Source organism: Ranitomeya variabilis, chromosome 3 (assembly GCF_051348905.1).
Source record: "Ranitomeya variabilis isolate aRanVar5 chromosome 3, aRanVar5.hap1, whole genome shotgun sequence".
Classification (NCBI taxonomy): domain Eukaryota; kingdom Metazoa; phylum Chordata; class Amphibia; order Anura; family Dendrobatidae; genus Ranitomeya; species Ranitomeya variabilis.
This window is the reverse complement of record NC_135234.1, coordinates 87,886,521-87,900,351: the sequence shown is the minus strand read 5'-3', so window position 1 is coordinate 87,900,351 and position 13,831 is coordinate 87,886,521. Positions and strand designations below refer to the sequence as shown.

The window sequence follows — 13,831 nt, the reverse complement described above, 5'->3', positions numbered from 1 at the left end:
TCTCTCTCTCTCTGAGGCGGTCTCTGCCTCCTCCTCTCTGTCTCTGAGGCTGTCCCTGCCTCCTCCTCTGTCTCTGAGCGGATAGGGTACCCCTAACTGTCGGTCCCTGGGCCAAGCCTCCGGTGAACCCTGCTGGACCGTTACCTGGTACAGCCATCCCTGGTCCCAGACCACCCGCTCGCGGTCTGACTCCCCAGGAGGCTGTGCCGCCTGCTCCTTGAGAGCTTTCAGGCTAGCATCAGCTTCCAACGCTGCCTGAAATCCCTGACTCGATGTGGCGAGAATGGACGACACTGCCACATCCGCTGTCAGCTCCCTGGGATCTGTCTCCTGGCCGCTGTCTGACTCGGCCGCCACTTGGTCAGAGAGGGGGAAGCCGTCGAACCTCTGCAAGGCTCCTTGGGTTCCGGCGCTCCCACTCCTGGTGACAGCGGCCACGACCGCTGTGCCCATGGGTAGCGCCTGCTTCCCCCCGGCTCCTGACCAAGTCGCCGGGTCAGGCAGACTTCCCTGCCCTCCTGACATCCCGGGTGTGGGGAACTCCTGCCCTGGGGTCTTACCTGGTGGCTCCTCTCCTGGGACGCCTCCTCCCCCCATGGCCTGTTCCTCTTCCTGCAGGGGCCCTAGACTCAGCAGGCTGGATTCACCTAGGGGCCCTACACTGCCCATAGCAGCCCCTCCCTCCACCTCTGAGCTCTCCCCTACAGTCTCCTCACCTGTCCTCCCTGTGAGCCCTGTGTGTGTGGTGTCAGTGTATGGATTACCCTCAGGTTTCAATCCCTCCTCCACTGTTGGAGGCACATTCAACACATCAACATTCACAGTAGAGTCATGACATTCTTGGGGAGCCGAACTTGGGAGTTCAGTGGCCACATACTGAGACACTATCCGCCCCGAATCGGTCCCAAGTAATACATTGGCAGGAATATTTGACGTTACTCCCACCTCCCGCACTCCCCTCCCGGCGCCCCAGTCCAAAAACACCTTGGCGACAGGCAGCGCCGGTTCCACGCCTCCAATTCCGGAGACGGAAAGGGTTTTTCCCGGTACCAAGTCTTGAGGGGACACCACCTCAGGACGTACCAGGGTTCGTTCAGCGCCTGTGTCCCGCAGTCCCATGACCGCTGAGCGGCCGATAGTGACGGGTTGGTAATTGTCCAGGGACCTCCCACCACCCCCTCCCACACATAAAACAGTGGACGGTTCCGGGGACAGGGATGGGGCCTTAAGACGCTGGGGACATGCAGACTTGAAGTGTCCCAGCTGGTTGCAGTGATGACAACGTCTGGGTTCTGCGCCTGGCCTGGAGAGGGCAGCAGGGGGGTACACCCCTTGCACTCTGGGGGCTGGGGAAACAGGGGCAGGATTGGGCTTACCCCCTCTCCAGGAGCTGCTGGCAGGCTTCTTCGGCTCAGGCGCCCGGTTATTGGCATACTCGTCTGCCAGGGCGGCTGTAGCAGAAGCCCCCTTCGGTTTCCGGTCACGAAGGAACTGCTGGAGGTCCTCTGAGCAGTTCCACAAGAACTGCTCCGTGACGAACAGTTCCTGGACCTCCTGGCGGGTGGTGAGCGCTAGACCCGAGGTCCAGTGCTCTGCAGCTCGCAGCAACGCCCGCATGTGGTCGGTCCAGGTGTCCTTTGGGCCACGCTGCAGGCTCCGGAACTACTTGCGGTAGGACTCCGGGGTGAGGTTGTAGTGTTGGATCAGGGCCCGTTTGATGCTGCTGTAGTCCTGCTCCGCCCCGGCAGGTAAGTCCCCCAAAACTTCCAGGGACTTACCCCTCAAACGGGGGGTCAGGTATCTTGCCCACTGAGCCGGGGCCAGATGGTGTTGAAGGCAGGTCCTTTCAAAGGCCAGCAAGAAGGAATCCAGGTCTCCATCCTTCTCAAGCAGAGGGAAGTCCTCGGCCCAGACTTTGGAAACCCTGGACTCTGGTGGTGCTGGGGCGTCCAGCGGGAGCCCGTGTTGAGCCATCTCCAGTCGGTGCTGGCGCTCCGCTGCTCTCTCTGCCGCTGCTTGCTCCGCTGCCCGCTCTGCAGCTTTCTCTGCCCGCTCTGCAGCTTTCTCGGCTCGCTCCGCTGCCTCACGGCGTTCTGCACGCTCGGCCTCCGCTGCCTTCTCTGCAGCTGCCATGAGTCTCATATAGGCGTCTTCATTACCCGCCTCGAGACGTGCCACTGCCGCTGCAACAAGGGCCTCTGATGTGGACAGGCTGGGGCGGGTAGGTGGTGGGTAGTCCCTTGCCGGACTAAGCACAGGTGGCTGGCTCCTTGGGGAGTCTGGGCTGAGCTCCCCCTCGCCTTGAACAGTAAAGTCCACCACCACCTCCTCATCGACCATAGCACTGGCCTGCGCCCTCACTGCACTCCTGGTGCCCTCCGCCATCTTTGGAACCTCTGGTTACTGACACAGCTGTAACCCTGACCTTGCACACAACTTATTATATTTACACTCTGACCGTCTAGTGCTGGGCTGACCTTAAGACCCCAGCAGTGAAAGTTACCACTGGTAGCCTTTAGTGTCTGGGAGTAGGGGTCCCCCGCACACTATTACTCTGATCCCACGTACGCTGCCACCACTGTGAAGGAAGCCCCTGTTCCTCCCACGTCACCAATCCGTGACGTCACTACACAGGCACAGCTCTCCGGCGCCCCTTTGTCTCTCAGGTCAGTAAGGGAACTGCACCTAGAGCAAATGGCCGCCGGGGAGACTGCCCTGTTACCCACACTGGGTATTCTAGGATTCGCAATCAGAGTAAAAGGATCAGCCCAAAATTAATTTATGATTTAATTGCCTTAAGGGCGCACTAGGTAATTACAAGAAATATACAATCACAATATATATCAAGAGTTACAGTCAGAGTACAATACAACAACAATGATACAAGGCTTAAGGTATAAAGCTGGAGGTCACTTTACCAGGTTAGAGGTCGCTTGTGGAAGCCGGGGGGCGCAGCGTTCCGCAGGTCCAAAACTTTAGTTGCCGGGCAGCCCCCAGAAAGCGTGTGCCTGCTCCCCTCTGGCTGGCATGCCCTGTTTCTTAGCTGGTCATCTTCTGTGTCTCCCACTCTCCACATGTTCCAGCTCTTCACCCTGCTGTGTCCCTCCCCCTGTAGCTGGGTGGGCTTAGCAATCTCCACCCCTCTGCCTCCTTGCAAGATTTATTCCAATATCTAATAAATGGGATAACTTCTCTCAGGATGATCGGATCAGTACCCGGGCAGTACCAGCGCCTGTGGTTTGTTCTGCCGGTCGGACAGGGATCAAACCTGGACCCATTCGGTCCCCGTGGGAGGCTGATCTCTGTATCTCGGGTTTCAGACCTCCCACGGAAACAGGAGTCGCACCATTAGATGCACAATTTCTTTAGGACGAGGGGAATATTTTTTATGAGCCAGTACCTCGGATTATGCGTCCATAATTCATGATTCCCTGTTGTAGACATTTTGACTGGACAGCCATAAGAGATGTGTATCCAGTGGCCACTTGACATGCGTGGTTTAATTAAGCCCCCAGGCATTTCCAAGCCCCCTGCTGGTGTGGCTTCCTCCCTGAGCTTTGAAGTACCTTCTGTAATCTACACTGAGCTCAGCCGATTACCATACTAATAGGCACTATGTTCATTAGAAAAGGTGGGGGCCAGGAGCACTCCTCTCTGCAGACCTGTGACCAGGAGACAAAATGGAGTCACGCCAATCTGTGTTAGTATGCCCGTCCAAGATGGCGGCTGTTCCCTCATCACAGTCCGGAGGTCCCCGGACGGTTTCTTTATTGAAAACAAATGGGAATAATGGCCTTTGCCTCTTTCTGAGATGGGAACTGGCACAATCGCCTCTAAATCCAACAGCTCCCGGATGTTTGTCCACATGGAGGAGTCCGAGAGCGGGCAGGGTCGGGTTACTACAAATCTTTCTGGGGGACTGCTGGAGAACTCTAATTTGTATCCCTGTGCAATCACCTGTAGAATCCAAGGATTCTGGGACACCTTCTGCCAACCCCCTAGAAATTGTTGTAATCGACCTCCCACCTTGATGTCATTTATTTGACTTTGGTGTACCTGCACTTGGGAAGATGGAGTCTCTACCTTTTCCACCCTTGGGATAAGACCACCTCCCAGTCTTCCCTTTCCCCCTGTAGTCTGTCCTCTGACTAGGTTGGGATCTACGAAAGGGCTGATATTTTTTGGTATTCTCCTCAGGGAATCCCTTCTTTTTATCTGAGGCTTTTTCTAGGATATCGTCTAGAATAGGCCCAAATACTTTATTCCCTGAGAATGAGATTCCACGCAATTTATTTTTTGACTGGAGATCCCCCGACCAGGTCTTTAGCCATATGGCTCTTCTGGCCGCGTTGGACAGAGATTCGCTTCTAGCCGCAAAACGTACAGACTCGGCAGAAGCGTCCGCCATGAAGCCTGTTGCGAGTTTGAGCAACGGCAGGGATTTAAGGATAACCTCTCTGGAAGTCTTGACCTTTGAGATGATGCTCTAAATCGTCAATCCATAAATGCATTGACCGGGCTACGGATGTTGCCGCTATATTGGCCCGTATTATTGCCGCGGAGGACTCCCAAGTTCTCCTTAGCAAACCGTCCGCTTTACGATCCATAGGATCTTTTAACGCGGAAGAGTCCTCAAATGGGATTGAGGTCTTCTTGGCCACTTTTGCTAGTGGGACATCGATCTTGGGAACTTCATCCCACACTTTAATGTCCTCAGGATTGTAGGGCAGACGAAGTCTAAAGTCCCTGGGAATCACTAGTTTCTTCTCCGCTTCCTGCCACTCTTCCAGGATCATGGAACGGATGTGGTTGTTGACGGGGAAGACTTTTGTCATCTGGGCATGTAATCCACCAAACATCTCGTCCTGGATCGAGATCTCCTCTGGTGTATCCTGTAGCTGCATGGTGTTACGTACATCATAAAGAAGCTCATCTGTGTCTGCTGCGGAGAAGAGATATCTCTTCCCTCTGCCCACAGATCCGTCTCTTTCTTCCTGGTCAGAATCTTCCGAAACCTCACCCTCGGAAGAGGGGCTAGACTCCCTTGGCCTCTTCCGTGAAGTTTGCGGTTCTGACTGAGTTGCCTGGGAAAGATTCAAGCTTGAGATAGAAGCCTGAACCTCCTGTCGAATCATGGTCCTCATACTGGATAGTAGTGTCGTCTGCTCATCCCCCACAATTTTGGATGTGCACAATCTGCACAATGGTTTCCGCCAATTTTCCGGAAACTTAGTGGCACAAATCGGACATTTATTTTTCCCCGATTTTTTTCTTTCGGCTGTGGGGATGGGAGGCTCAGCCTAGGATAAATAGAGATACGTGGCACCGTAAGTAGGGAAGCAGGCTGAGGGGTGAGCTTTGTGGTATGGCTTTTACATAGCCTACTCAAGTGCCCCTGAAGCTGGTCAGTCCCCTCAGGTGTGGTAGTCTCCTCCATAGTGAGGATAATATTACCATGCAGCCGTGTGCACCATAGTCAGGATAGCCGGCGGAAAAAAGACCCCCATAGAACGTTTATATAGGTTTTACCTGGTTGATCCTGCCTCCTTACCGCGCACCACGCGGTCGACCGTGCTGAAAGGCCTTCCTGAAGGCCGGCGCCGCCGCTGGCATCCCCCAGTCCGATGCTCGTCGCAACCGGAAGTGACGCGGCCCGTCGACCGGAGCCGGCAGCAGCTGCCGCGCTGAGAGCGCTTGCCGGAAATGGCCGCGGCCGCATGCTAGGAACAGCCGCCGTCCGGAGATGGCCCCCAGCAGACAGCGCCCGGATCGAGAGCCCCCAGCATGGAGGAACGGACCTTGGACCCAGGAGCAGCGCTACACTGGGGAGGCTGAGGGACCCCCCATCGCAGGTATCAGCCGCAGATATCTTGCGGTGGGGAAGGGAAAGGCTGGGCCCCCCGATCCCCACCATCTGCACAGCACCGTCGGAGGATACGCTTGCCATTCCTATCCGCAGTGGGACAGGAAAAACACTGGTGGGTGGAGTGGGGAGGGTCCTTTTAAACGCTTGTGGTTCCTGTCCCACTGAGGATAAGAAGGACGTCCTCCAATGGTGCTGTCAGGTGGTGGACTGGAAAACAATGTGTCCATACAAAGTCAAAGAAGAAGAATAGTCAAGTGCGGAGCATTCCCCATTATACTTTGTAAAAGAAGCTTAGGAAGATCATCAGAAGCACACATCAGCTTTACTGTCATGTCTTCTATACATTTCTACATACTGTCTACATACATTTGTTCTTAAAGGGAAGAAGTCAGCAGGTTTTGGCACCTAATCGGAGAGCAATATAATGTGGGGGAAGAGACCCCGATTCCAGCGATGTGTCACTTACTGGGCTGCTTAGTGTAGTTTTAATAAAAATCAGTATTTTAATCACTAGAGGACTAGTAAACCTGCTACCAGGCGGTCCTTCATATTAACGTGCCGATTGACAGCTTTCTGCCTATGCACAGTGTATACTGAAAGCTGCCAATCAGAGGTGGGGATGGGGTTATACAGAGCTCAGCACTCAGAGCACTGCTGTATCAGCACCAGAAAAAAACAGTTACTAATAAAAACTGTAGCAAGCAGCCCAGTGAGTGACACATTGCTGGGATCAGGGTCTCTTCACCTACATCATGCTGTGCTTAGATGGGGGTAGTAAAAACCTGCTTACAGATTTCCTTTAATAAGAAGAAGCATGAAAGTAATAGGTAAAAGGGATAATCCAAAAAAGTGAAGCTATTCCCTATTAATAAGCTAGGGGATAACTTGATAAACACTGGGGGACCACCAGTGAATCTCTAATCTTACCTCTAATGCGTGAATAGTAGTGTAGTACGACAGGGACAGGATAGAGAAGTAGAGCAGTGGTTCACTATGGTCCGGGGCCTTATTGCACGGTTCCATTTTCTCAGTGATGGACTTTAACAGAGACGTGGCCACACCTTGCAGGCTCAGACTGCAGCTCTCTGCGCTTCCTACAAGGGTGAGGAGGTCTATCCGCACCTGAGCAGCACCTTAGAGAGACAAAAACAGAATCCCATTACAGGACATACATTTTACGTATCTTAAGGAAAGGTCTTGGTGAAAATCAAGATGTGGTCACTGCAAAAGAAAGTATGAGGCAACAAAGCAACCTTCCAAGATCTGTGCAATTTGCTGTTGCTCAGACATTAAACGCCTTCAGAATTTTTGTGTGTCTCAATCCCTCTACAAGGAAAAATGACAAAATCTTGAAATAGATAATAACAATAGAACAATCATCTGTACAGACGTTCATTTGCACGACTTCTTTCTATGCATTTCCCATGAAACTGTAGAATGCATCATTGAGATGAAGCCATACATTTTTGATGTATAGCGGAAAAAAAAATTTCAATAATCTGGGGGGAAGGGAGCCAATCAAGTCTGCACCCACAGGTGGAGTTTAAAAAAAAAAAATCTTTCTTTTTTAAATGATCAGCACAGACATACTAGACCATGGACATTAATCGTGTGAAAACATCAAACATGCCCGATTTATTATTTGGACAACTACGGACGTGGGTTGTTCAAACGTTGCTTAATTGTTCACCATCTAAAAACCCAACGGCAAAAGACCAATTTAGTTGAAGTCATGAATTTTGTACAACTTTGTTCTAATGTGAATTAGGCCTTGTTACAGTTCTCACTTCTTCGCTAACTTGATTCCTCAGTGCCTCCATCCGAGCCTTCTTCAGGTTCCTGAACATTGTGCAAGTTAAACTCTTGCATCAAGGATCAATTCTGGAGAATCCTAAAGCCCATCTAGTATAACGTGACTTGGAAGGACAAAAAAAAATTCAACAACAAAAGTGTAATCCTGTAGTCACTCTTCCATTTCTTCCCTACTTATTGCAGATGTATATCTGGAAGAAGGGGAACAGACAGAAGGAGCAACATGCATGCTGCTGCACAGGGACAGTCCGTAGCCTCTCCTGTCCCTCTGACCTCCCTATGTGGCTGTCCAGCATCCGAATTGCAATTTCTAATGTAATAACTATAGTTTCTGCTAAATATGATCTGTCCCAACTATCTATGCAATTAGTGGAAATGTATCAAGGCCCATGCCCCGTTATTTAATGCATACATAGGAGTTCTTATAAAGAATGATGCCAAACAGAAAGTGGATTATTTGCGTTAATAAAAAAAAAAAGATTGAAAAACAATATGCAAGTTTGAAGAAGGAAAACTAAAGCCCCAATTCATTATTGAATTTGCACCTTTTTTAAAATCTATTTTGTGCGTGTTCACCTGTTTGTTTTTTCTATCCATCATTGCGGGTGAGGGTTTGGCATTTCCACATTGTTTTTAAACAATTCTTAAACTGATAGTATTTGCAAAATTTTGGTGCAACTCGACTCCATTCCCCCCTAAAATGATTATATACATGTGTCTGAAATTTTGGGAGTCTAAGTGGTAAGGTCTTTCCTTCTGGAGAGTAACATGCAAGTGTAAGGAAACTTATAGGCCATGCAATGCTGCACAGAGAAATTAAAGAGGAAGAGGACTTGAATTATAGTGCCACCTATTGAAAGTGTTTGCCCCATGTAACTTTTTGTGCTAATTTGTTGCAAAAAGGGTAAAAAAAAAAAGATTTTACACAAAATTCTTGAAAGGCGAGCATCATTTTTGAAGAACACAACAAATAGTAGAAGACAAAAAAAACCACCAAAAAACTCTTATGATGAATTGGGCCCAAAGTGTATATAAAAATGTGCATAAAATGGACTTACCCACTAAAGTGGACAATGTAAACAAGTTCACGTCTTCCACTCGGGCATCCACCTTCCAGAGAAGGGCCAACTTGCTGCCTTGCTCCTCACTCGGGGAGACAGGAGAGAGTGGGTCTTGTGGGGATGGCACAGGCAGCTTAGATGCCACGGGCATCAGACTCAGTACCCGAGAGAGACACTCTGCGCATGTATCTGAGAACTCTACCTGCAGCCCCTGCACAGTGGACTCTACAAAGAGCGTGTCTGCTTGCAAGATACAGACTCCTATTGATTGGTTGTAGCTGCCCTAAAAAGGCACAAAGACAGTAGTTATCTCACTGTGTGGAAGATGAGAAACACTAAATTATTTATTACTTCGTAATGCTCAAAGTATTAAAACAAATACAAAAAAGTTTTAAAGAAAAACCTTATTTTATTTTTTTTCCTTTATTCATTTTGCTCAGCATGGAAAATTATGAAACTTTGTACTTTTCTCTTCATTCCGGTGAAAAAAAAAATATTGCATTTAAGTAGCATCTACTGCCGTGCTTTTCCCCAGTGTATTTTCTTGCATTGATATCAGAATGTACTCAGTGGAGAACAGATGCTGGCAGTGAAAGGGTCACTTTCACTGCCATCATTTGGTTCTCCAAATGCAGCTGAAGGCAGGCAAACAAACTGGGGCTTGGAAGGGCTAACATGCCGAGCAATAAATTCATTTGTTCATAACTTGCCATGCTGGATAAAATAATACAAAGACATAAAAATTTAATGACATTTGCTTTGTAGATTTTAATTATTAAATAAATCAAACATACAAGACATTCTTAGAGATTCTAAGAACAACATATCTGAAACATTTATCAAAAATGTAAAACACTTCAACAGTAGCTGAATAAAAAGAGAAAGAAAAAAATAACTCACATCTAACATTATTAACACATGGTCAAAATAGGCGTTATTCTTCACGAACGCAATGATGGATCAGGGAGTCGTCAGCTCTGTCCTCCATCATGCATCTGAGCTCTCACAAATTGATAGGTGAGTATTTCTTTTTTTAAATCAATCAGTACATTGTGGGGGCCATTATACTATTTGGAAGGCTATGTGGGGGCCAATTATACGGTTTGCAGGTCATCATACTGTGTAGAGGCCATCATACTGTGTAGAGGCCATCATACTGTGTGGAGGGGCCTTCATACTGTGTGGAAATCCCTGTGGGGGCATTATACTGTGTTAGGGGTCACTGTGGGTATATCACACTTTGTGGGGGAGGGGTGATGTATGGTCATAATACCCTGCGTGTGGTGGGTACTGTGGAGGAATTCACTGTGGGGGTATCAGGGCCGCCATCAGGGCATTACTGCCCTGACTGGCGTATGGAGCCCAGTGAACATAGGGGGCCCGCATTGGGCCCCGTCTCATCTGCTCACCGGGCCCCTACCGGCAGGCTAAACCGGGCTTTTAGCGGCGCTGCAGCAACACTATTGACGTGCGGGTGCAGGCCCGAGGCCGCACGTCAATAGTTAACAGCCGCCAGCCAATCGGAGCTGGCAGCTGACGTCAGCCGCAGCGCGCACGTTGCCGGCGTCTGACGTCAGTGTCCGCTCCTTCATATAGAAGCGTGATGGATATGGCTTTTCTCCCCTGATGAACAAAGCTGAGGGAAACGAGTCGGGAGTCAGATGTTGGGGATGACATCGCTATGGTCCGGAATTCATCCGAAGTGACAGGGTATTGTATGGACGGTTGGAGAGTCCTCCCCATATAGAGGTGGATTGTTTGGATCTGGTGACCAGTTTTCAAGTGAAAAAAGAGTAACGCTGGGTGAGATCGCTCCTTGTTCTTTATATATTTAATTACATCTAGGCATTAAGGTTATAAGTAATTATGCTTATTTGTAATTTTGGTAGAATACAGACTTGAATATACTGTGATCTAGGCCTACCATATTTCTATTTTTTACCACTAGGAAGGGGTGGTGTCTTTTTGGTGTGTTTCTTTGGTGTGTCTTCTTTGTGGTATTTGTTCCCTGTATTTGATATTATTCGATCACTGTGGTGGTAATATGGTGTGTGATCATGGTGTTGTGGTATTTGTTCTTTGTATGTGATATTATTCGATCACTGTGGTGGTAATATGTGGTCTGGTCATGGTGCGGTGGCATTTGTTCGTTGTATGTGATATTATTGGTCATTTTAAAAATGTAAAAATAAATAAAAATATACCTACGGTAAATTGTATTGCATATTTTAACAAATATTTAGTAGGTTAGAGTAGGGCCCGGCCAAAAGTGTCTACCGTGTTATGGTGGTGGCTTAAAAAAATATTTTGGCCAAATCAAAAGCTGCCGGCTATATGTGTGATCTGGTGATGGGAACTGTTAATGTGTGATAGGTGAGAAGTGGAGTTTTTCCAAGAGAGCGGTGGGACTGTGGATAGTTCGAGGGGTGGAGCCTGGGCGGAGTCTCAAGGGGGCCCCGAAAATTTTGCCAGTATGGGGCCCTGAAATTTCCAGTGGCAGCCCTGGATATCATACTGTATTTGGTGAGGACTTTTGTTGCCATCACACTTTTTGTGGGCCATGAAAGGGATATCTTAGGCTTCTTTCACACTTCAGTTGTTTGGCGTCAGTCAACTCCGACATAGTGACGAATCGACGGATCCGTCACAATTGTTGAGAAAACGGTTCTAACGGATCCGTTTTTTTGACGGATCCGTTACTTGGGGGTTGTCTGGGAAAAGTATCTACTTTTTGGAGCATGCGCAATTGAAAAAGCGGATTGGGGCGACGGATCCGCCAAATGACGGTCGCGACGGATCCGTCGCCCATTCTATGGAATGGCGGACGTGACGGATCCGTCATGAACCGCCATTTCGGCGCAGACAAAAAACGTTATAATGTCCGTCTATGTCTAGATGACGTCCGCCAAATTTCGACGGATCCGTCACATGGCGGATGGAACGGACGACCATCCGTCACTAATGCAAGTCTATGGGAAAATAGCGGATCCGCCCAAAAAAAAATGGCAGATCCGCTATTTGATGAAAACGGCAAATTCAAACTGACGCCAAAAGACTGAAGTGTGAAAGAGGCCTTAGTGGCTTCAATAGGAGCAAAATTGCTTAGTAAGGGATACAAAGTTGATATATATCTGTTTTGCGACTGACAAATATGTTTTTTTATTTTGTGGGGGTGGGCTTAATTTGGACTTTTGCACTTGGATGTTGCGATTAAATTTTGTCACGTGTGGTTAAGAGCAAGTCATGATAATATCAAAAAGTAAAGGATCCAGGACATTTTAATTTGAAAGAAAACCATCCATTCCGGAATTTGATATGTTTCTGTCATCTGTCCTCTATAATTGCTCTTTTTCCCCCAAATCTTTCAATTTCACATATTTAAATTAAGCCATGTCTAAAAGGGGTTGTCCAATACTAAAACAACCCCTTCTTGATCTAAATATTTGACCTTGATAAAATAAAAAAAATGCTTATACTTCCCTGCCGTGTTGCTGCCATTCCTGCGGCACCAGCACTCGCAGTCCCGGGGCTCTCGTGCAGTTGCATGAAGGCGCCAGGAGCCCAATCAGCGCTGGTGTCACTGTCTCCGCCTTCATACAAATGGAATATGATGAGGAAGTCCGGGCTGCGCCCACACTCCACACACACTTAATTGTACGGAGAGAGGCTGCGCCCACGCTCCACACACACACACGCTTGTATGGAGTGAGGCCACACCCACTAGACGGCTGTGCCCACGCTCCACACACACACACACGTATGTTTTGAGGCCACGCCCATTAGCCAGCTGCACACACACGTGTATGGAGTGAGGCCACGCCCACTAGACTGCTGCACACACGTGTATGGAGTGAGGCCACGCCCACTAGACTGCTGCACACACGTGTATGGAGTGAGGCCACGCCCACTAGACTGCTGCACACACGTGTATGGAGTGAGGCCACGCCCACTAGACTGCTGCACACACGTGTATGGAGTGAGGCCACGCCCACTAGACTGCTGCACACACGTGTATGGAGTGAGGCCACGCCCACTAGACTGCTGCACACACGTGTATGGAGTGAAGCCACACCCACTAGACTGCTTCTGCACCGCATCACTGCTGTTCCCGGCTCAGAATCCTGCCAATTCTCGCAGCGCACAGTGCATGCGCTAGTGGATATTCAAAAGTCTGCAGTGAGTGAGTGATTGATTGCAGACTTCTGATTTTAGACTGGACAACTCCTTTAGGGGGTATGTGCACACGTTCAGGTTTTTTCGCTTTTTTTTTTAGATAAAAACGCTATAAAAACTAATTAAAAATGCATAGATTATGCATCCTATCATTTAGACTGCATTCTGCATGTTTTGTGCACATGGTGCGTTTTTTTCCACGAAAAAAACGCATCGCGGTAAAAAAAGCAGCATGTTCATTAATTTTGAGGATTTTCTGCGTTTTTCCCGCAATTCTATGCATTTGGAAAAAAACGCACAAAAAACGCGAAAAAAATGCATGCGGATTTCTGGCAGAAATGTCCGGCTTTTGTCAGGAAAATTTCTGCTAGAAATCCTGACGTGTGCACATACCTAAAGAAAACAGATATTTGTTGGTCTTTGCGGAGCATCCTCCTCTATCATCCATCTATCATCCTCTATCATCCATGTTTGCAATAGAACATAACTGAATACTAAAGCTGATCATTCAGGCTTTGAGAACCAGGGGTTCGTTCTCGAAGAATCAAATAGTTACTCTATTTATGCTCAATGGGGGGCGATTCTCTCGCCGGTGTTGATGAGGGGCATTGTGGAGCAGATTCAGTACCATGCTCGCGCCTGTTAATGCCTCAGGAGAGGCACGGTGTGGCGTGTGCAAATGTGTCCCTGCTGGAGTAAGACTGATGTAGAGATCTCCACCGCTCATCAGGAGCTTACCGAGTGCTGGTCGCTTCGCCTCCACCCATTTTGTCAGAGATGGGGCCAGTATGGTGTGAACGCCAAAAGTTGCATTTTTTGGGCAATTTTGCAAATTAAAAAAAAAATGCAACACTTCAATGCTTTTTTCACCAGAAAAAAAAGCTGGTGAAAAAGCTGTGATGAATCGTCCCCAATATGT

At 48.6% G+C, this 13,831-nt stretch overlaps 1 protein-coding gene across 2 annotated transcripts in view; it reads right to left on the bottom strand.

Annotated features, from left to right (window-relative positions):
• BLTP2 (bridge-like lipid transfer protein family member 2) overlaps positions 1–13,831 on the bottom strand; it is an 89,104-nt gene that overhangs the window by 53,631 nt on the left and 21,642 nt on the right. For both annotated transcript variants that reach the window (XM_077294354.1, XM_077294355.1), the window contains exons 14-15: positions 8,737–9,022; positions 6,794–6,999 (exon numbers count right to left, since the gene is read on the bottom strand). In XM_077294354.1, coding sequence (XP_077150469.1) covers positions 6,794–6,999; positions 8,737–9,022 — 492 coding nt within the window. The remainder of the gene's footprint in view (positions 1–6,793; positions 7,000–8,736; positions 9,023–13,831) is intronic.